At 38.2% G+C, this 24,761-nt stretch overlaps 1 protein-coding gene across 2 annotated transcripts in view; it reads right to left on the bottom strand.

The window, feature by feature from the left end:
* Nucleotides 1-24,761, bottom strand: part of LOC124162322 (arylsulfatase B-like) — a 52,759-nt gene that overhangs the window by 5,306 nt on the left and 22,692 nt on the right. Inside the window, exons 2-7 of one of the 2 annotated variants that reach the window (XM_046538823.1) lie at nucleotides 14,416-14,576; nucleotides 11,616-11,775; nucleotides 10,607-10,833; nucleotides 8,494-8,785; nucleotides 4,290-4,447; nucleotides 3,135-3,426 (exon numbers count right to left, since the gene is read on the bottom strand). In XM_046538823.1, coding sequence (XP_046394779.1) covers nucleotides 3,135-3,426; nucleotides 4,290-4,447; nucleotides 8,494-8,785; nucleotides 10,607-10,833; nucleotides 11,616-11,775; nucleotides 14,416-14,532 — 1,246 coding nt within the window. In that variant the 5' untranslated portion in view covers nucleotides 14,533-14,576. The remainder of the gene's footprint in view (nucleotides 1-3,134; nucleotides 3,427-4,289; nucleotides 4,448-8,493; nucleotides 8,786-10,606; nucleotides 10,834-11,615; nucleotides 11,776-14,415; nucleotides 14,577-24,761) is intronic. The other variant, XM_046538824.1, reaches the window with a different exon arrangement.

Here is a 24,761-nt window from a genome sequence, read left to right as displayed (position 1 = left end):
ATTTTCACATAACTAGCGTGGTTTCAGGATGATAAATGACGCAATGTCACACCAGAGAGTTAAGTTCCACAAATTAGAAATTCTGTTTACCATTTTATGCTAATCACCACAAATCCACTTGAAATCAACGTGGATTCCACGTGGGTCCAACCACTCAATATCCACCACCACCAAATATCCACCACTCAACGTGGGTTCCACGTGGACTCCACCACCCATTTCTCACTGGGTAAGGTGGGGATGGCAGAATGTAAATCTGTGTCAACCCCTATGGTTCCTGGCACTCGACTGACCAAGGGTGAATCGATAATGTGTGATAGTGTACCTTACCAACAAGTGATTGGAAGTTTACTGTATTTATCAGTGTGTACCAGGCCTGATATATCCTATGCTACCAATTACCTCAGCCAGTTCAACAACTGCTATGGAAATGAACACTGGCAGTGTGTGAAAAGAGTGTTAAGGTATTTAAAAGGAACAATTGATGCAGGAATAGAATTCCGAAGGACTGAGAATAATCCGGATGTTTGTGGTTTTGTTGATGCGTCATTTTCTAATGACGTCAACAGAAAATCAGTGACTGGGTATGTTTTTGTGTCTGCTGGTGGACCAATCTGCTGGGAGAGTAAAAAACAAAGTGTAACTGCCTTGTCTTCAACCGAGGCAGAGTATATTGCCATTGACTCTGCAGGTAGGAAGGCCACTTACTTGAAGGGGTTACTCTCTGAGTTATGTGGTAGGAAGGGGCCAATTCTTTTATGGAATGATAACCAGAGTGCACTAAAATTAACCTCTGACAATGGATTGCATGCTCGCACTCAGCATATAGAAGTGAAGTTTCATCACATCAGGGAACTTGTTAAGCATAAGAAGGTTGTCCTCAATTACATGGAATCTGAAAAAATGATTGCCGATGTGTTTACTAAGGCACTTAATGTGACTGCACACCGCAAGTGCATTATTCCTCTGGGTATAGTTAATTGTAAAAATGCAATGTAAAGTTGGTAGATTAAGGGAGAGTGTTGTGATTGTTTTTGTTTGAATAAGCGGTAATCTCCCAACTGTCGTATTACTGTATTCATTTGTTTTTGTTCTTCACCGGAAGTTGGTTCTTTTTAATAAACCGCAGTTTCGCCATGTTATTCAACACGTGTGGTCGTGTTCATTTACCACTCCTCCGGAATCTAAAACCATCGTCCCCCCAGTAACTATTTACAACATTAATTTTAACAGTGGTCTCAATTCACTATTGAAATTTCAACAGTTTTTTCGCTAAGGGATGGTACTGCTGAAATCATGTGCCATTTGAATAGCACTTGGATTTACTGCAGCATTCAAGCTGAGGCAAAGGTCATGCAATCTAGTCCATCTAGTTGAATACAGTTGGGTAGAAAATTTTCAAAAATCAATGAATCAATTTAACTGAAGTTTACTTTGATCTGTTAATGAATTATTTGAAGAGTTGAAAGGTAAAATTTGTAGCCTGGACAAAGTAAAAATTAGAATAAATTTTTAGCAATGTTAGAGAATTTAGGTCTTTCCCAGCTAAGTAATGGGAAGAATTCATCTAGTTAGTTTTATGTTTTACCAATTAAATAAAATTATCCACTTCTAAATCTTTATTCCCAATCTATGGTATGGATCTATCATTTCAGATTGTGGATTGTGGTCAGTCTTTCAGACCCAAATTATTATTTTTATAGCTAAGATAAACAACAAAGAATAAAATCTTCTTCATTCAGCCATTCTCTTGTAAGTTTAAAATTAAAAAAAAGAGTTAACATCACCACTCACTTTTCATGAGAGTTAATTTACATCATTAGAATTTTGGCTTATAAACTTTTCAAGGAGAATCTCTCAAATGAGGGAGTAAATCATTCACGAAATTGTAAACAGCAATGAGCCACTCAAGGATAACGTAAGGAGGAGAGGAGTAGTTGAGAAACAGTGACTGGTTTAGCATTAAATCATGATGTCATCATTTTGGCTGTGAAAATGTTAAGGCATTGAGCATTTACCATGAATAGCTCAAGAAGTAGACGATAGATTGAAAAACATAAAAATATGGATCTCTTTTATTTTTAAACTCTATTACAATAGGGAGGTTTCCTATTTTTTTATTGCCTAAATCAAAACATTATTACTCCTGGAGTATGCTTTTCACGCTTTTATATTTTAAAATGGCTATATCTATTTTTCGCGATTAAATTAAAGTGAAAATTTTCAAGCGCGCCAAAACACGAAGGCTAAGTATGAATGCTGAGTAAAGTCCATGTAACAGCATTCTGGTTCCCGCTGTCGCCATGTGAGGTGACCTTGGGGCGAGGATGTGTGTGTCACTGCAATGCAGGCTGCTAGCAGGTAGCGCTTGGCTTAAATAAGTATTATTAATACCTTATCAAACGAGTAAACTTTGCGATCTTAGGCAGTTTTAATAGGTGATTCTTAAGAGATGTTTTCCTGAGCTCTGTGCCTCATGCATGCATTGGTAATCTCAGACGATGTACAGCTCCTATCCTCTCGTATAGAAACTAGGTCCCTGTGACGTCACGTGGAGTGGCATCGCAAGGGCGCCAATCTGGACTTTTTCAAATGCGGTTAAGAATTGACCATAAACATTCGTCTAAACTGGGATTTCTAAAACCAAATAATTTGTAAATTATGAATACAATAATGGTGGGTAAGGAATCGCAATAAATGCCTTTAGTTTTCTTTGATGAAGGAAACTACCATATTGGCAAAGAAGAAATTGGTGAACCAGCCCATTTTTCAGCTATACAGTTGAGGACCTCAAATCTGGAATCCAGAAACCCGGAAACCTGAAATCCAGAACATTTGAAAATTCCTCTGCGTAGTGACTTGCCACCTTGTGGCACCACTCTCCAAGCCTTGTTCAAGAATGAGTAGGAAGTTAGCACACGCTACGAACATACCCTAACAACCTAGGTAGGGTCACGTAGGGATCTCAAATATCGAGTACAATACCCTGAACACATTTATTAATTAATTAATTAACAAAATATACCATGAAGACCAGAAATCTAGAAAACCATAAATCCAGAAACCCTTTGGTCCCAATCTTTCCAAATTTGAGGTCCTCAACTGTAAGTTTAAAAAATTAATGTATCGCTTACCAATCATTAATTTCCAATCACCCACTCTTATCGCTGCTTCATTTTCTCTGGAATCAATATTCAGCAACACCCCTTTCCTTTCGGATGGCACACCCTCTGACAAAACCTTCCACATATCATAGCCATCCAATCTAGCAGAGGTTCTACTTGAACCATTGACTGCTGATAGCAATGTGGGTAGCCAATCAGTGACATGCATCATCTGCATTGAAACTCGGCCACTGTTTTTAATTAAAGGACTCCAGATCAATGCTGCTCCTCGTACACCACCTTCCCAGAGAGAAAATTTTCCCTGAAATATTCAAAAGAAACTTATTTTCCACTGTCGAAATGCATGGTAATGGTCGTAAATGTGATAGTTTGAAGGAGTTAAAATATTGTGTCATCATTTAAGAACAGAGAGAAATAAGGTCCATTAGTTCCATGATTAAAACTAGAGCAAATGGATGAATTATACTACATGAGGAGCAATCAGACTTTTGTTTTAAAAAGAGTATTTCCAGTCATAATACTATAGTAATATTAATTGAATAATCCAAGCTAGGAATATATATATTTAGTCAGGAGAGGAGTGTAGTCATGGATCACAGAGATAGTTGAACTTTAAGCTGGGACTTGATTATAATTTATGCATTTTTGGAAAGAATACTTTTATGGCAGTGAACTTCGAGTGACACTGACTGTGAAAAAATATAGCATACAACATGTCAATTATATATAATAAATTTCTGTGTAGCGTATGTTTGGTTGTTTACATGTTCTTGTACAGCTTTTAATGCCAATAGTTTCTCTGGTGCATATATGTGTTCTTTTGCTCTTTATTTTTTTCTGTATCTCGCTACTTTGCCACTCTAATGCACTATTGTGTTGTATTGCCATGTGATTATGCTGCGATAGCAATTAAGAGCTGTCTTTAAATCCATGTTTTTTCCCAATCCTGAAACAACCTCAACACTTTACGGCGCTTTATATTTTTTATACCTCTTTATCGAGTATAAGGAATAGTTTAAAGGTGCCTCTGAACTAGAACACCCAATTTGATTCCATTAGCTTCACCACTGAACATGATACTTCATTTCTGAGCATATGCTAAGAGCTGACTTATACAGAGCAATGAGCATGCATATTAGTGATGTTATAAAATATTTTACTTACTCCCCTGAGAGGCCAATTGGAGGCCATATTATTATCCAAACCAGCAGGTGCTCCACCGTTGTCTGTAGCTACGATTATGATGGAGTTTTCTAGCATGTTATTCATAGCCAGCCTTTCCACTACTTTTCCCACAGACTCGTCTAGCCAGTGAACCATTGCTGTATAGAAATATACAAAAAAAATTAAGGTATAAAATTAAAATTAGGCAGTTAAAATTATATATTGCATGTTTTTCTGTATTAGGCTTTCTCATACTGATGATTTCATAATAACATATTGTATTGTGAATTTGTGTCATTCAGCTGTTTTATTTTAAAGGTAGGTTTTAAGGGTAGTACATAAATGCATCTTATTTTCAAGTCATCCTTAATGGTAAGCAACATGTAGTCACATAGATGCGTGCGTGGTTGCATAGCTTAGTCAGTCCCATAACAGGGTTGTTTCATCAGTGTGCCTATTTACACCACGCTATTAACTGAGATATTAATTTTTTGCAACATATCTAATATGAGGTATGTACATCCATGTGCACTTCAATCAACTTTGCTGAAATGCATTCCCCCGATGTATAACACCCCCTAATTTTTTGGGGAGGTTATGTAGAGGGGTTACAGGGATTCAAATCACAACCTAAGTACTTATGAAATGCAACTTAAGATTCAACAACTTATGAAAACTATGAAGGTGGGGAAATGGAATGTAGAAGATGGAACTATGAGGAAGGAATACCAAGTACTAGTGAAGAATATTATACAGGAGAATGAAGATGCATGAAGACAAGACTTTAGGGGAAGGGTGGGATTGTATTAAAACTGTAATTGTTAAAGCGGCTGATAAGTCAATTGGCTACGTGGGTAGTAAAAGGATGAAGAAAACATGGGTATTAGAGGAAATGATTAAAGGAATGGAGAAGAGAAGGAAGAGGAAGAATGTGGACACAGAGAAGAGCAGAAGGATGTATGTACAGGAAAATAAATACATAATCGAGTCAAGAGAGGCTTAACCCTTTCGCGCCGAATGCCGCACCCGTGCGCCGAGGAATTTCTTCCTTAAAGAACGAATGCCACACCTGTGCGGCGTGAATTTTCCTACCCTAACCAACGAATGCCGTGCCTGTGCGGCACAGGTCGAAAAAGTGACCGTGGCGGACATAATAGACTCACGGACGCGGTTGCCCCTCATGATCCGCCTTTAGGCGAGCCCAGTCCCTTCCTTGGCCGCTCAGGTCGACCCTTTCCTATCCTCTCCACACAGTGAACTACTGTTGTTTGCCGTGTGTTTTCCAAAAAAATATTTGTTGCTTACTTTTGAAATCTAATGCTAGAAATGAATATATGTATCTTTTTTTGCTGACCATATGGAAATTTCAAACGAAATTCTAACGTTAATATCAACGGAGTTATAGAGCAACTAGTAAATATAAACTAAATCCGTCTATATCAACGTTAGAACTTCGTTTAAAATTTCTGCACGCAAAACAAAATTCATTTTGAATGTAAAAAAATCGATGCGAACAACAAATACTTGCATATATTTTGCATTAATATTTTAGCCAGTTAACCGCGGACTCGTGCTAGGAAGGGGCTTTTAATCCATCTAGGGTCTGAGACAGAGGCCGAGGAAAGGGATCGGCGCCCCGCTGAGTTGGGTCCAAAAATGGTTAGGGAGGGAACCACTGCTTACAGTCGACGCGAAAAAGCTTCACACAGGGGAGTAAAGAAAACTTTCAAGAGACTCGTACTGAGGAAGAATTTCCCTCAATGAAGGTCCGGCGCAAAAGGGTTAAGAATCCAAAGGACGAGGGAGGCTTGGCAGAAAAGACTATGTGAAAAAATGGAAAATTTTCTGAAGGAAGGAGAGGTTGGTTTGCTGTGCTCTACTAACACACCCTACTGGCAAGGTAAAGTTGCTATCAGGCTGTGAAAGAGGGCAAGCCATGTCAAAAATTAAGGCTAAAGATGGAAGGATGCTAACTGAATGACACGAGGTTCAGAGTAGATGGAAAAGAAAGTCAACTTGAGATCCAATGGTGGTCATGAGGTCCCCAGTAGAGAGCAATCTTTAATATATCTTGAATATATTACGAGTATGCCAACTAGGTGGATTTTGAAAAAGCATTTAATAGAGTGAACTGGGTAAAGTTAATGGACATTCTTAAGAAAATTGGCGTTGATTGGAGGGATAAGGGACTCGTTCGTAATTGGCACATATCTCAGACTGAGCAAGAGAGGGTAGTGGATAAAGATTGAGGTTGCGATGAGTATTGGCTGTCCTCTATCACCATTGCTTTTTATTGCATGTGCTGAGTAAATGGTAAGAGACACTTAGGATGAGTTGGAAGGTGGAATAAAAGTGGGGGGAATGATGTTTAAATCAGTGAGGCTTGTGAATGATCTGGCATTGATTAGCCAGTCAGCGAGAGGGCTGCAGAAGATGCATTAGACATGCAAGGAATATGGGATGAGGATTAACCACAAATTGACCAAAGTTATGCGTTTCTATAAAAAACCACAAGCTAGGAATATGATACTTTAGATAAAATTAGGAGGGAAAACTTGAGCAGGTATAGCAATTCAGCTGTTTGAGCAGCACAATATAGAAGTCATTCATGAATAGGCAAGAGCTGATGAGAATTTTGTGTAAGAGTTTAAATAAAAGGCTAGAGAAGAATATGATCTGGAGTGTAGCGCCTTATGGTGAGGAAACATGGACACTTGGGAAGGAGGATGAGAAAAGACTGAATGCGTTTGGAGAGGAGGGGGAATGACAAAGTGCTGGACATGGTGGGTGAGGAGAGTCAGCTTCTAGATGAGATACGGAGGAGACAGAAGTTTTGAGGAAATTGAGTGGGATGGGGATATTGAAAACAATGTTAGAGGGAAGAATGTTGGGTTTTTGAGGGAGAGGAAAGCATAGAACAGGACTTTTTAACTCCTTGAAAGGGAGTCAGCTGTATTGTGCATTGAAGAGGGAAGTCCAAGAAGGGACAAGATACTGCCAGAATACCTCATAAATACTTAATGCAATCCTACTGATTTGATAGCATAACTTAATAAATTAAATTAGATATTAATCTTCTCCGTATCATCTAATGAGATAAATATATTTTTATCAACTTCCCCAAACTGTATTCTATCTCTGTGTTAGCCCCCTTAATTGTTTGTGGCTGCCATCTTGTTGAATTATATAATGCATATAGTCACACAGGAGTAGGAAATGAAATAGCTCATCATATGCCCAGTTAAAGTGTTTAAGCACTGTTTCAATTAGAATAGAAATCATGACACAATGAAAAGAACATATCACTGTGATTATTAACAAAAAGATACACTGCAAAACAGTTGTTATGGAGACTTGTTACCTTTGCCCCAAGACCTGTGAACAAAAGCATTTTAAATTTCACATTGACATTGTGCACATAATATTATACTATAATTCTTTGTCTCAGGCAGGACTTCATGGAATCAACACATAGTGACTTGTAAAAAACTTAATTATTCAACATAAATTGAATACTGTATGTGGTACATCATCATCATCATCAAATTTTGACGTAGCACATCTGGTGATGACAATTTGCCATGTGCATAGAAACATATAGGTCGTACTGTATTAAATGTATGTGGAATTATAAAATTTTTTACATTTTATTACATATAGTTTAATGAGTTTCCAAAAAAATAAGGTCCTGAAATATAATGTGAAGAGATAAGAATAAATTTTATTACTACCTAATTATTTGGATTTGTATATCAATACAACATAGCGTCAATATAAGTGAAGAAAATTCATGGGGGTAATAAGTCAAGAGAATGCCTGGCTTGGGATGAAGATATGTAATTGAAGAAATTCAGGAATGCAATGGATGTCGTTAACTTCATTTTTGGAAAAGACAAGGAGAATCTGTGTGGCACCATAGCAGAAGGAATACAGTTAACTGTATTTTTTATTTCCAAGACTGTCAACTGGAAATGTAGGGATGAATGTAAAAGATTGTACATGGCAATGTTGTGGGATATATAAGTACCTCAAGATCAAAAATTGAAAGAATCCAAGTTTTAGCTGTAACCAAGAATTCAGTAATGGTTTTTCTTGCTCTCTTGTAGATGCTTCAACATTCATATGAGTATGACTAAAAAGGTCTTCCAATGTGTTAATACCAATTATTTAAACAATTTTTTACCAATTAGGTATTCCTACTTACCAGCATATTTTCTCCTTTTGTAGTCCTTTATGAATGAAAATTTCTCGACAGTGTCATCAGGGGCCTGGAGAGGTTGATAGCCGTTTCCTGAGTGCACTGCTAGATGTGAGAGATAGAGAAATAGTGGCTGCTCTATGCTCTCCTTTGAATGTCGTAGCTTAATGTACTCATTTTTCCTCCTATGGGCATCGATAATCTCTAGTGCTTTCTCAGTGTACAATTCTGTTGTATATCTTCCATGAGATTTCCAATCTGGTTCAAGCCCTTGATGCATATCAAGTCCCCACATGCTCTGTGAATAGGAAAGTGATAGTTTAATTTATTTAGTGGTGCCACATTCTAAGGAATGAAGTCAAGAATTGTAGGAATTTAGTTAACCCTAAATGTGAGGCTTCTGGGCATTGGAAGTTAATAATTGGTCATCTGGTATTTGAATTTTCAGGGGCGGATCCAGTATTTCTTTCTGGGGTGGGGGCACAAGGATACCTCGTAATACAAAATGAATGCAATGATAATGGGACCGTATTAAAAATCTTGCCTGTTTTTTAAGGGTATTGGGGGGGGGGGGGGGGGTACATGCCTCCGTGCCCCACCTATATCCACCTATGGACCTATTGATTGACCTTTTTCTTTTTCATATGCTTCTGATATCTGAAATGGGCCAGATGAAGCTTTTTTTGGTGCTGTTTAAAATTTTTCTTGTTCAAGCCTGAATTTCTTAGTTTTAAGTCAAGGCATGTTAGCACAAGTAACTTGTTGGCAGCCATAGTTTTTTTTAACATATTTCCTGTAACACCATTGGTATCATTCAGTTGGGTGTTATTGCTTCATGAAACTCATAAATGACAATTCAAATGAATTAAACTCTGTTTTGAAGTACCGAGGTCATAATGACCACTTTGTTTGTGATGTAAGACTAAACAAGTGGTCCTGGTCACCCATAGCATCAGAAATGCACTGGGATTTATTTTCTCCGTGGCTGGCTACTATGATCAGCATGACGTGGTGTGGGGATGGTCTGTAGTGATTGGGGGCCCTCGGCTAGGCCTCATGATGGGGCCCTCCTTAATGAGGGATTCGAGAGTCCTCCTCCAGAAAATTTTGAGAAATTTCATGCCTGGAAATGAATTTAATGCAATTCTGTCTCTTATTAACTAGAGAAAAGTTATAAAAATTGCAATTTCGTAAGAAAAAGAACAATAAAAAGTGAAATTTTCACAGCTTATAAAGTTTTATTATGTAATATGGTTCTTTTATCTGTTTATTGAACTTGTTCCTTGAAACTGCACTTGAGTTTAACACTGCGTATGGAAGGTGAGAATTCTCTTCATTTCTTCCCGAGCATTCCAGACGGATGTAAAAAATTCTCATCATTCAGGCACGTCAACTTGTACAATTTTTGAGCATAATGTAGTTATTTGGTAGTACATTATCAGTTGTTGCTCGTTACTTATTATGAAGAGACCTATCGTAATGTTTGATTTGGTCAAGTTATATTTTAAACATTAGCTTTTTGACCATGTTTAAACCAAAGGCAGTTCGCCCAAATTGACACATATTTTCAATCTCAACACCTCTACACAGGTGCGTCATTCCCCTGCATGAAAATACCCCGGTGTTAACAACCCTCTAAAAAAACCTTTCTGAATAACCATTTCAAAAAAGCATCAGGTTCTCATTTATTTTTTGACGCCTTTATATAATTTATTCTTCATATAATCTTTTTACATATAATATGTATGTTGTAAATGAATCAACGAATGAAAAAGGAGAATTTTCTAATTGCAAAAAAACTAAGGTTCAAATTATCTGTGTCTTTTTTTAACACACCTTTCATATACGCTTCACAATTAACGCAAGCATTGTAGGGGCCCCCTGAGCTCAGGGCCCTTGGCGATGGCTGACGAGCAACCTGGCCAGACCGCTCCTGAGGTGGTGGGAACTTTAATTCCTAGTCACTATGACTATATGGTGATTAATATATTAGTAGGCCTCTTAGGACCAATACTATTAACCAATACCATTATTTAGAGCCTCCTTTGCCATTAAGGAAATGATATAACATATAAGTATCCAAAAAATAGTTTTTCCATGAGGTAATGCAGTATATTACCTGCGTTGTTGCTGTGTGGTCATAGTAATCTAGTTGTCCCGTCCAGTGTCCAAAATGAGAATCAAAACCTCGGAATTCTGGAGTGTACTCCTTTTGGAAAAATCCCAGATGCCATTTTCCGACTGCATGGGTGGCATAGCCCAAGTCTTTTAAGTATTCCGGTAGAAGCTTTTCATGGAGTGGTAGACCACGAGGCTCATTGTTTAGCAGAACATAGTGTTGCATTCCTATTCATCGGTAAACAAATTTTGTATTTTCCAATTGAATTTTTACTAAGAAGCTATGTGTGGTAGTATGCTTAGTCAGGGAAATAAGTTGAAACATAATACAGCAGATTCCGGTTAATTGGGACATATCGGGACTTGTGCACTTTGCCCCAACTAAGGGCTGCCCCAATTAGGCGAAATATCCCGTATATGGGCATACACAAACGTTGAAATGATAGAAAGAAGACTAAAGAATGTTTATAATGCAACATAAGTTTATTAAACTATTAATTTGATTAATAAATCAGCGAGTTTAGTTAATTTATTATAATTTTTAATATTTATAACAATTAAGTTAAAATATTTTTCACAGCCACGGGCGACGCTGAATGAATGTCTTTTACTAAGTCCTATCCTCTTGCGGATTGTATAACAACAAGAGCTTTCAAAATAGGGCAAGAATAGGAACATTTATGAAAAATAAGAGAAGATCAAAGGGGGAAAATATAAAAAAATAGTATTCTGAAAACAAAAAATTTTAATTTGGTCGCGAGTATAGAGTCTATGTCGCCGACTCATGGTCCAATAAAGCGGCATGCTGTCCCAATTAAGCGGAGAATACTCTGGGATATTCCTCTATTGGGTTCTGTTCTTCAAGATCTGCCCCAATTAAGCGGCTGCCCCAAGTAACCGGTGGACCCATTAAACGGAATCTACTGTACTGGTTGAATAATTGAATGCACAAGGAAATTTTTAGGTGAAAAATCATGCAAACTAAATGTGGGTGCTTTTGCATTACATACCTAAATGAATAGGATATTTTCCGGTCATGAGTGCACTCCTGGATGGAGTGCACAGAGATTGGACATAGTAATTGTTCAAAATAATTCCTCTGTAAGCCAATGCATCAATGTTTGGAGTTGGTATTTCATTTGAGCCGTGAAAGCCAACATCATTCCACCCCTGAAATGAAACCAAAAAGAACAAATCTGTGGTCAATGAATTAGAAACAATGCTCACGTTTTCAGCCCTTTCACAAGCATCATTTATCAAAATGTCCTACTCCCAACCATGGATAAATAACATTTTTCAACTATATTGATAATTTTATTTGACAGGCGGGGCTGGAACTAGGACTTTTGTCAGGGGGGCAAATAACAGTACGCCGCGCCCCTCCTCTGATATCCCTTGCTCCCTCCCGTCCTCTCCCAACCACTAAAACATATAACCCTCCCTAAGCTATTATTTGAGATGTGGTGGTTGAAATTATACACCATATGTTTGCTATAGGGATGGTAGGATCGGATACCTTGGATCCAAATATCCGTGGATATTGCCCTTCATCGAATACATCGAATCCAAAGTCGCGGAAGACATCGGATCTGGATCCTAACTTTTAAATAATAGCTTCAGTAAGTGCAACGCTCCATAAGGGTGGAAAGAGTTCCGATTCTATCATCGAATTTGCCGTCGCATGCGATTCATGAACCGGTTTGTTAGAAAGCGCTCACAGAGGTTACGTAGGAGAATTTCAGCCGTAGAAAATAAAAAAGGCAAAACACGACTGGCACATAGTGCGACTCTTCCCAAGAGATGGAACAATCATCGGGGGAATCTCAGCGTCAGGAATTAGAAAATGCATTTGGATCCGAAAATATCCGATCCGAAGGATCCGGCTCCGAAAATCAAGGATCCGATCCGAATCCGAAAAAAATCCTGGATCCGTCCATCCCTAGTTTGCTATTGAGAAGTTTTACTAATATTATTTATTTATAATGCATAATTTAATAATTACTGTTACATAATTTTATGAGAAAAATAGCTTTTTAACATTTATTTTAATTTTTTTTTCAAATTTTGCCACTTCTTGTAATCTGCTCATGCCCAACCCTAGTGTCAGGTCTAGCACAGGGCTCTTATTCAACAAATTTCATTTTGATTCCATAGTTCTTCGATGCAATAATTTTCTTGTATCTTAAGTAATCTTAGGAATTTAGAATTTTGATACTTAATTTATTGCTATCAGTGACTTAGGTATGTTTTGAAATATTTTTATCGTTTCATTTTGAATATGTGTATTTTTATTATTACCATTTAAATGTGATACATAGGAGATGATTATATTTTCACTTTTGACTAAATTTTTTTTGTTTTGATGCTGAAACATTCGTATTTGGACTCCTTCATCCCTTTTCTCACCTGTCTCTTCGAACTTTCACTTCTATTTTAGTACTGATGTGAGATAATTGGTTTCAAAACACACTCTTATTTCTTGGCCAGCGCAATCCAATTTTTGAACCCTTTTTTTTCCCGAATCATGAAGATAAAGGGTTTTGATTGTCGTATTGTGAATGGCCTCAATGACCATTGTGAAATTAGAGGAATAGGTGGAAGAGAGTAATAGTGCATATGTACAAGTGGTTTTGTTAACCATATATTCTCTTCAGAGATGAAAGAGAAGCCTGACTTTGACGATAAATGCTGACTATTTTGGATAAATGAAGGTGCATGTGTTTCATATCTTATACATAGGGTGCAAGGGCATACCCAGGATCAAAACTATGGTTGTTCAAGTTGTAGGTAAGATTTAAGCATGGAAAAGGTGCATGAAATCAACATTTTAAAGAAACTGTAACACTTCTGTATTAGTTTTTAAAATTATTTGCTTGAAAAAATATTATTTTCCTTAAACACATTTGCAATTTTTGCTTCTAGGGGGGGCAAGCTGCCCCCTCCTGCCCCTCGCTGGATACGCCAATGATAGGTTGTTTCAAAAAGAATATACGCATTTTATTTTAAGCACACCGTGACTAGCCACGTTGATAACTTTTACGGGAGTCTCGCGCAATTTTTTCGCACAAAATACGCATTTCAAAGTATTATTTTGTCCAAACTATCGATCATTGCACCTGAGTTCTTTCTGTCTGAATGAAGACAACTTCATTTTTGTGCAAGACACCCTCAATTGAGCCACCAAGTGCGTGAATATCTTAATGAAACTCTTCCGAACTGTTGTATTGATCATCAAGGAACTGGTGACTTAGCATATCTCAGCTGGGCTCCACGGTAACCTGATTTGAGACCCTATGACTTCTTCTTTAGGGGTTTCGCTAAAGACAACATTTATATACCACCACTGCCACAGAACCCAGAAGAGTTGAAGAACGGGGTCCATACTGCCATAATATCAGTGAGTAAGGACATGCTTGCGCGAGTGCGGGAGGAATTTGAGTATCGATGTGAAATTGTTCCTGTCATTGATGGAAGACAGTGGCGGATCCAGAATAGGGACAGGGTGGGGGGACTAAGTGAGGGTTAACCTCCCAGCAGTAGCGGGGGTCCGAAAAAATTACAATTCTATCTAGTGTAAATTGGATACCCAAATGGGGGCTATAGTCCCCTTAGCCCTCCCTATAGATCTGCCACTGATGGAGGACATATTGAACATCTGAAATATAAACTTAAGAGGTACGTAAATATGGGCGTTAAGTTTCATATTCGTACATCTTAAATTTTAATAAATATATGCCTTTGGAATATGTATATTCGTTTTGTAATGCCCTTTATTATTTATTGGAAAAAAATTAATATTTTTCAACTTACCAAATCATCAGCTAGGATAAATATAATATTCGGACGACCCAGTCTATTATTGGCATTAATTCCATTTGCTAAACTGAAAATAGCTGCCAGAAGATGAAGATGAGAAATTTTTGCCATTTCATCTGTGAGAGTTCAGAGTGAGGTGTTGAGTCAAGAATACCCTGAAATGCAAAGAGTGTGAAAACTATGAATTTTATTAATTTTCCTCTGAATCACTTCAGTTGTTATTTTAGCCATAGTTAGGGACTCGGGACAGTGGTAATTACACTTCAGAGAAAGCCGTGGAAAAATCATGGCTCGAGGTGCTCAAATATCGCAAACGTTTTGCAATACAGAAGTGAAAAATATATTTAAGTATTTCTCTATAAATAACGGTAATGAATCTTATCAGAAACATGAAATGATTTCTATAACTTATTCTATTCTTCATTGAAAGTCAACAAAATAATCAGAGTGGTATCCAAAATATAGGTCAACACAAAAGTGAGTGGATAGCCACCCAGACTCTAGATCAGTGGTTCCCGAAGTGGGCACTACCGCCCCCTGGGGGCATTGCTGTAGTCCATGGGGGCGAAAAGTGCCAAGGGGGCAGCAGGGGGGTGCCCGAGGATCCTGACAATGTAAAAAATGCGAATGTTCCATAACCTTCCTTTTGTCTTCGTTTTCAAGCTTTCTTTCTAAAGTTTACTTTGTTTCCGTGGAAGTAATTTAAACCATGCATTTTCTTACATTTTAAAGTAAGAACGGTTGAAAATTATTCCCAAGCCTTTCTTGCACAAGGGAAACGAAGCATAGGTCGCCGCAATCTTTATCAATTTCCTTCCCTGCGTGAGCTAGAAGAGCAAGCTGGTTTATGTGAGGATGATTTGAGCGTCTTCTGCGACCATTTAGCTACCTTACTTAAAAATATGACCAAAGATTTGATGATCTTCTTTTGTTGGAAATTCGAGACTGGGTGATAAATCCATTTGTAGATATTGAGGAAGTTGGGGTATTAGAGGAAGAATTAATTGACTACAAAATGACATTGAATTGAAACAAAACAAAGTTAAAGATAAATTATCAAGAGTTTTGGATACAGAAGGAGATTTCCAATCCTCTTCCTGCATTATGGATGGTGGTTAATAAACTCCTTCTTGTATTTTCGACTTCATATTGGGAGGAACGTGGTTTTAGTACAGTCACTCAGCTTATTTCACAGTAGAGAAACAGACTTCAGGTTTGCAAATGCAATTTATGACTATTGCTAAGTGACATTTTACCGGACATTGGAAAACTCGTATCATGTTATCAAGCTCATCCTTCTGATTAAAATTTTATTTGATGGAAATATGTAATTAATTTTAGCAATAGAATCTTCTTAAATGACTTCAGGACCATGAACAACTATAATAAAAAGTCACTTAATTGTTAAAATAATTTTAACAAAACATGATTTGTCATTCTATTACTATAAATTGAAATTTTTCATGCTATATAATTGCTCAATTTAAGTAAAAAAAAATGACATGTAAAATTCTAAAAAAGCTTTGTTAAAATTATTTATTTTTATGTCAAAAGTGTATTCTCAATTAAATTCTTTTTACTGTGTATTAAATCATTTGCATAAATTATTAAAAACTATACATCCATTGGATTCTAAATAAACATTTAATTAGTAATTATTTTTAATTTAATTATTACAATGTTCCTCATTTGGTAAATTAGTATATGATCCTGATTATTATTTTAAAGATACCAATTAGGGGTGTGTTGAGTATAAGTTTATGGATCCATGGGGGCGGTGGCTCAAAAAAGTTTGGGAAACACTGCTCTATATTGTCTATGGAGAATTGCCTTGGTATTACATATTCGAAGGGTCATGAATTGGCACCCTGAAAAGTGTTTTTAAAAAGTCGAGGAAAATAATCAAAATAATAATAGTAAAAGCTAGTAAAGTTTGTACAAGAGTTCGAATTTCATTAATAGGAGTGAAAATAATAAGGCATGTATTTAACAGCTGTAGCGTCCTTATGCCGGTCAATTATGCTGAAAATTTTCAACATTCTGGTCCTTAGGGATGCTTTTTTTGATGAACAGTACCTCCGATCAAAGTATAGTTGAGTGGTGATACTATTTTACGCAGACTGGGCCGGAAGTGGGAGTTATTTCAGAGGGGGGAAAGATCAGTCAGCCACCCCTTCCCACCTGATCCCTCATCGCTTCCTCCCTTGCCATTCCCCCATCACTAAAATAAAATACATCAGTAACCTGATTTTTTTGAGATACAGTAATTGAAATTACACACCATATGCTTGCTATTAAGACGTTTTATTAATATTGTTGTTAAGTAATTTATAAAGACAACGGATGAGGGCTCAGGGGAGCCCATCGAGGATACAATACACTGGGGCTGGGAACCAGCAATAGTGCTGATTCGCCCGATCATCCGGGGAGGAGAGGAAGGGAAAAGGAAAGAGGCGCCACGGGGATAGGAGCCCGTCGACGCCTCTGGGAAGGGAAAGGGACGGACGGGACGGGACGAGCGAAAAACACCCCAACGCTATAGAAGCGAAGGGGGCCCAACTAAATAGCAAAACCAGGTAAAGACATTACTATTCTAGCGATTTTGGAGGATATTTCTATGAGGAAGAATAATCCAACGATCAAATCGTAAGATAATTTATAAATACACTATTATTGATTACTAGTTCAATTAAAATATTAAATAACTCTTTATGGTAAACTTTTCAAATTCTGCCGATATCGTCTTCAAAAATACGATGCAGACTTCGATGAGTTATTTATTCTAATATTTTATTTGGGACGAATGGGGTAGTTTCCTTCATCAAAGAAAACGAAGGGCATTGGTTGCGATTCTTTACCCACCATTAGTGTATTCATAATATACAAATTATTTGGTTTTAGAAATTCCAGTTTAGGCGAATGGCAATGGTCAGTTTTATCCTCATTTGAAAAAGGCCAGATTGGCGCCCATGCGATGCCACTCCACGTGACGTCTCAGGGACCTAGTTTCTATACGAGTAGATAGGAGTTTTACACCGTCTGAGATTACCAATGCACGCATGAGGCACATAGCTCAGGGATACATCTCTTAATAATCACCCATTAAAATTGCCTGAGGTCGGAAAGTTTTCTTCGTTTGATAAGGTATTAATAACCCTAATTTAAGTTATGCACATTTAAGCCTGCATCGTATCAGCGCTCAAAGCCTCGCCCCAAGGTCACCTCACACGGCGAAAGTGGGATCCAGAATGACGTCATACGGGCTTTTACCAGCATTCCTACATAGCCGTCGCGTTTTTGCGCGCTTGAAAATTTTCACTTTTCATTTAATCGCGAAAAATAGATATCGTCATTAAAAAATCTAAAAGCTTGAAATGCGTACTCCAGGAGTAATAATCTTTCGATTTGGGCAATAAAAAAATAGTAGGAAACCACCATATTGCACGCATCATATAGGCAAGCGGGCTGGGGACGCGAGCTGCCTACTTCCCCCAACGAAATGATCTTTGGATTTTTCTCCTCTTGAAAAAATCTGCCAATTTCGTTGGTAAATCAAGTAATGCTCTCGTCAGTAGTGGGCCCTGTTGTCCGAATGGCATTGCGGGTTTCCCACTCTTCCACCCCTAACCTATCCCCAGGGGCCCTATCCACTAAGGCAATCTATCGAATAGTTCGTGGTCGGTTCTCGGAAAGACGTAATAATTTCGGAAGAGCTATCCACTAAGGTCTATCCGAACTTTCCGTCACGGAAACTCGTCCGAGAGCGGCCGAAATGACGAAGGGTCTCGAAAAATGACTTTCCGTTTCTCGGAATCGGAAAGTGATGTGCCATAAGCCGTTGAATATTTTTTAACGTGAAAGTGGTGCTGCAGAAGTTGGTAAGAAGTCGCAAGTAATTTGCAATACTGACACGGTATGTGTCCTAAAATTATGGGAAATGGATGATTATGTACGGAGTCAGGAATTGAATAAAGCTACAGGCGAAGCCAGTTGGAAGCGTTAATTTCTATGAAGGCATTAATACTTTAAAACAATGCAGTAAATTTAGCATAGTGGATAGCATAAAAGCGCTTCCGAGTGACGGAAACGGAAAGTTCGATTCCGAAATCTCGGAAACGAAAAGACGTTGTTACTGGATATGGCTCCAGGTTACTGTTGTTTTACCATTTTAACTCTAACTCCCTAGCCTCCCTCCTTAGTTCCTTCCACTCCAATTCCCTCCCCGGGTGTCCGGGCGTATTAATTGAATTATTGGGTCCCGGCCCTGATGTATAGTATCCCTCAAAGGGAGTATGGGTTCTTCGTGGGCGTACCCAGCGAGGGGAAGGAGGCCGGAAGCAAAAATCCTGAATGTCTTTAGGAAAATATTATTTTTTCAAGTAAATAATTTTAAAAACTAATAAAGAGCTGCTACAGTTTCCTTAAATTGTTGATTTCATTCACCTTTTCCATGCTTAAATCTTACCTATAACTTGAACAATCATTACATTTTTTATGTTGATTTATTTTCTGAACTTCTTGAAGCGAAAATGATTGCTTTTTAAATAATAATCGCTGCTATAGCTAAAAGTCTCAAATTCCTTTCTATTATTGGTTACCTGTTGCCGTGGCAGCTCCTACTCCTGTTTCTTCTTTAGTACATTCTTGCCCCCTAGTTTTGATCCTGTTTATGCCCTTGCCTCCCTGAGGCCATCATTCGCTGCCCCCTTTGCCTAATCTACGGAAGAATTGAAAGATGTTCTTCCTTCTCCATAGAAAAGTCTACCCCTTCTGTCGATACATCAAATTTAAGGTTTCGCTCCTGGTTGCCCACGTCTCGTTCCCTAAACGGCGTGGGATTCTCCGATCCCACTTCTTCCAACACTCTCCTCACCGCGGAGGCGTCGGCGGGCTCCTTATCGCGGCGGAGGCGCTTCTTTCCTTTTTCCTTCTCCTCCAAATCCCTCCTTCTGATACATGAAACATGTGCACTTACTTTGTTTACATTTCTTATGGCTGATGTCCGTGAAGCTTCGGAAATGTATGGCGTCAATCCGATTTGTGGTTCAGTCTTCACTAAGGCGAAAAAGGCTTCTGAATTCCTTTTCACTCAGTTCAAAGGCGTCTCCTCTTCTCCTGAAATCACGCTGTGCTCTCTCCGCAATTAAATCCTCGTCTTCAAAATTCTCATGTGCGTACATTAACATCGTGAAGTCCGCCATGCTGTTTACTTGGTACCCATCGTAGTCAATCCTTCGCAATCATCTCGACCGATACCTACCGAGTCAGATAATCACGAAGGGTTTTTCCGAGTGTAATTTTTATGAGTGATTCAAACACACCAAAATTCCAAATCGCTCGTAATTGTACCACGTGACTCCTTGGTTACGTGCTCGGAATAATTACGAGCGATTCAAACGCAACCCCCCTGGATGACTGGGCGTATCAATTTAGTTATTGGGTTCCAGTCTTTGTCTTTCCTTAAAAATTCTACACCCATTATCAGTTTTGATAGATAGTGAATTTAAATGTCGCCAAAGGTACAGTTACCCCGCGTTGTCAAAAAAGCGGACACAAAAAATGTCCGACTTCAACCATCTGAATAAAATAAAATAAAAAACATGCTTGTATCCGTACAACCTACATTTAAAGCTTTCGAAATCGAGTCGCTTTGATTTTCAAACGCGTTCTAAATCGACGGATGGAACCAGTGCTGTAGTTGGAAAGAAATTTAGGCGGTAGGTACTCACCAAAAATTCCAACAGCTGAACATGTATTATACATCCTGCCGCGAAGATATTTTAACCGGTACGCTTATAACGAGTTTGGATTTTAGGGGGAACGCCGTACCGGCCCAACTACAGCACTGAATGCAGTGGCGGATACAGATGGGGGGCGCAGGGGGCGCGCGCCCCCCCTTTGCGGGGCCACCCGAATTGCCAAACATAGCCTTTTGCTTACATAGCACTTTTGCTTACATAGCACTGGGGTGCTTTATCCCTACTCCCATCTCCTTCCAGCCCTTTTCCTTCCCTGGAGGCGCCGGCGGGCTCCGATCGCGACGGCGCACAGTGGTCCCAAATCGAAAAAAGCTGGCCAAAAGTCATTTTTTCGACTTTTTACGAGGAAGTTTTGAATTACGTATTCGGATTCTGCAGGATATGGCCTATAATAATTTGTACCTGATAGGTCTGTGTGATTATTATGTTGACCTGTGTAACCCGTCAAACATGAGCATGTTCAGCCTAAAACGCCCGAGGCGTAGAAATAGTCGATTTTAGGGTAATTCAACTTAATAAATGACTATTTTAATTTCATGGGATTCATCTGTCAATTTTAATACGGTAAGTTTGCATATTTTTTCACAATATTATGGTAAGTTTTGTTCGTTTCAGAATTTATTATAACTATATTTAATTATTTATAATGTTAGCTATTTTTGGGCCTATTTTTAGTCAAATGTGTCAATATAGTTTCGTGCCCGTCCGTGCCCCTCAAAGATTCCTATGCTTAATCCTTAGGAAGAGTATGTACAACAAGATGGAGAAAAAAAATCTTGCCTATACTTGCCTATCCGACATCTAGAGGGTTTTAAGTTGAGCGGTGCACCGCTCCGCTGAGGGCGGCCGCCGCGGCGGCCGGCGGGAGACAGTGGCATTATCGCTCAAATATTCCTGTATCGGTAGTCAAACTTGCATGGTGTATACTTAGCATAATTCTACATCCTGTACGATTACATAAATCAAGTGCTTCACGCCTATCGTATGCACACTTCTCGTTTGTGCTCTCACCTTCAAATATTCATGAAACCAATGAGGGCCGGTTTTCATGCTCTTAATGAGAAACATTATGAGTGATCAAAAGTGACTACTCAAGTCCTCGTGCGAGAACCTTACAGTAACCACAAGATGCTTTTCTCTGCAAAACTTTCCTCATATTTTTATAGAGAAGAGATCCCTTGCATGCTGTACAGCGTTGTCAGCACGTTATTCCGAAATAAGGTATTGGCTCTAAGAGGAAAAAATGCTCCTTAATGCCAAGAATTATTCACAGAATCATTTCAACAGCCCATAGACGTAGATAGGATTGAATTCGGAGGGAAAATTCGTCTAAACCCACCAATGGAGCGTGAATCTTGCTCGTGCATTTTTTAATAATAATGGAATGAGGATGACGGCCTCCCTCACCATAGCCATTGCATGGATGTGGTGAACATTTCCCACTCAGTTTTACTTAATGATTTTCTATGTGAACAAGTGCTGTGCTCCGAACTGTGTTAACACGGCTAACTCGAGAAACTTCTCCTGTCCAGATAATTAAAGCACTTGGTTTGCCAGTATTTGGCATTCAAATTTCAGGATACGCCGGAAACTCAGAGGCAAGTCTATATAAGCTTTATATCTTTTATTCAATGTCAAATCATAATTTCCGGTTTATTATTGGTTAAAAATAGACAACTTATAGAAATCACATTCATCGTTTCAGCCGTAAATACTCCTGTTAAATTTGAATTATGGGTGCAGCAAATGTTTTCGTACCTTGCGGTGTACAATAAAAATACGGAGAGAAAAGAATATTAATAAGCGAAGAAGAAGGAATATGTCGTAGAATATTTGAAAGCAAAATTTCGACTGAATGAAATCAAGCATGCAAAAAATATTCTGACGCGTTTTGTGCGAAGAATGTTTTCTCGAAATACCTGAGAAAGTGGAATCAAAGCTCGAGGACAGATGAGCATTGCAAGAGATGTTCAAAAGCTGGTTGCAGAAGGAAATGAAATTCCCTCCAGAAGCATATCAATATCTCCTTCTCGCATCTAGTGAGTGCAAATGATTACCGTGTATGCACAGTCGGTGAATATATGCAGTGTATAAAAATAATCACTTATTAATCTCAATCATCATATTTTTAAAAGTGAAGTTTTGATTCAGGATTTCATTTCAGACAAGATGAAATTACGTGTAAATATAAAATTATAATCAATAAGTAAGAAATATTGGACCCGTTTCTATAATTTTGAAAAATCTACGAATAAATGCTTTATGTGTATGAAATGTAATTATTAATGTGATTTGTAATTTCCACGACGGGTATCGATGAAAGACTTATTCATAGACTTTCAGTGATATTAAAATCTCTGTCCTGCGGCTATGAGATAAATAATGAAGCCTTCAGCCAGTATTGCATTGAAATAGCTGAGCTGTGCATCGATTATGCTTGGTATTATATTCTGCTCATGGTAAATAAAGTATGATGATAAATGGAACAGCAATTTCCAAAGAATCCTTTCTTACAATTGAAGTTTTAACGGAGGAAGCATTGGAGGCCAGGAACATAGACATGAGGAAATTCCGAGAGCATTGTACAAGAAAATACCCAAGAATGTTAAATTATGAAGATATCTTTCGAAGACTCCTGCAAATATATGAATCATACATTTTAATTACATCAGGAGTTACAAAAAAACGAGGTCAGCCTATCAGGTGAGGTGAAAATTTGCTAATTTTAAGTGATTCGCAGAACGACAATGAGTCCGATGGTGTGACATCGGGAGACGATTATTTTTAAATTTGTTCTTTGTGATACATGAAAGCCATTTTATTGCAATTCGAACATTATTTTCCTCAATGTTCTTAATATCAGTCATTTTATTTCATCTTATGTGACTTATCAAATACATGGAAGCCAAAAATGAGTGAGTGTGAGCACTTTTTTCCGATTTTGGTATCTCACCAACTATGCTGATGGTCGCGGATTCGAATATCACCAATTTCATGTCGTAAATTCTATAATGGGTTTTAACAACAATTTCTACATCTTTTACCTTAAAATTATACTAATTTAAACTCTCCATGAACACCAAGTTATCACCAATCGCAATGACATCTATATTGAGATTTTCTAAAAATTGTTTAAATAATAACAGCTCAAATAATGATAAAATGAAGAGACATCGTAAAAGTAATGCCAAAAATCAGACTCAGACGATCAAAATCAGTGAGAGATATCCACGTTTGTTGCTGTTTTTGCTAAAATTACGACGTTATTAATTTTGTCCAGCTTTTTTCGATTTGGGACCACTGTGCGGCGTCTCCATCCTTTTTCCTTCCTCTCTCCTCCCCCTCCCCGGGTGTCCTGGCGTATAAGCCTCGGGCTTGGTCCGGAGCCCCGGTGCGTTGTACCCTTAGAGGGTTCGCCTTGAACCCTCATAGTTCTTGCCAAACATAGCAGAACCATAATTTTAACTTTTTTATATCATAAGATGGCATTGTCTTGAATGTGTGTATCTACCGATTTGATCGATAGATTTTTCTTCCTCATAGGAAAATCTACTAAAATTGGTAGCATATTAATTGCGTAAGCTTGGTTTCGTTAGTAGTAGGACCTGCCCGCCTTTGTGACGGTGCAGGATTCCTCGTCCCTTCCTTCCTTCCCCGTCCCTTCCCTGGAGGCGTCGTCGGGCTCTCATCGCGGCGATGCCTCCAATCCTTTATTCCTGTCTGTCCTCCCCCTCTCGAGAGGCACGGGCGTATAAGTCTCTGACTTGGTTCCCGGTCCTCGAGTTGTATCCCCGCGGGGCCCGCCCTGGGACCCCCGAACCCACTGTCTTGAATGTGTGTTAAATCACTTTAGTTAAAATTTCTGAAGCTCTGCATGTGACTTGATTATTTTTTATTGCGATAAAAGTAAAGGTAACTCAAGATGTCTTTTGCGCCCCCCCCCTTGAATTTTCTCTGTATCCGCCACTGACTGAATGGAACTCTTATTGATAGCGTGGATTCTAAAATAGGGTCTTGCTTCTGACATACCGTACTCACTAGCCAGTGGCCATCAGCGAATTCAGTTCATGATTTACTTTGGTAGTCTCGGTTGAGATGGCGTCAGCGGCTTGGATTTCACGCAATCTATTCTAATGAGGCTTACGAGAGTAGTTGACAGCTTCATTTTAGCAGTATAATTTTAACCTCGATTGATCTCAATTTCAACATGGCTTAATTTTTTCCTTTAGCACTTACCAGATAAGTTGATGACAACATATGTTTAATTATGTTCTTTTTTATAACAAAACTTTATATTGTTAGAATCAGTTTATTTTAAAATGTCCTTTTTTGACTTCTTTTAGATTTTCAATTCTGATTACCAGAATATTATAATGTTTTAACGTTTTTATTCCAACTTTTAAAGCATATGTTTTTTATTTACGTCCTTCACTGATTGGTGAGAGTGCAGCCTATACTTTTATGTATATTCAAGGTATTTGTTTTTTATACTGCTTCAATTAATTATTTACTTTTTTATATGCATATCGTATATGCTGGATTTCCTGAGATGAACTCGAATGAAGCAAAGAAAAGACTTGA

Source organism: Ischnura elegans, chromosome 7, assembly GCF_921293095.1.
Source record: "Ischnura elegans chromosome 7, ioIscEleg1.1, whole genome shotgun sequence".
Classification (NCBI taxonomy): Eukaryota; Metazoa; Arthropoda; class Insecta; order Odonata; family Coenagrionidae; genus Ischnura; species Ischnura elegans.
This window is presented reverse-complemented; position numbering and strand designations above follow the sequence as displayed.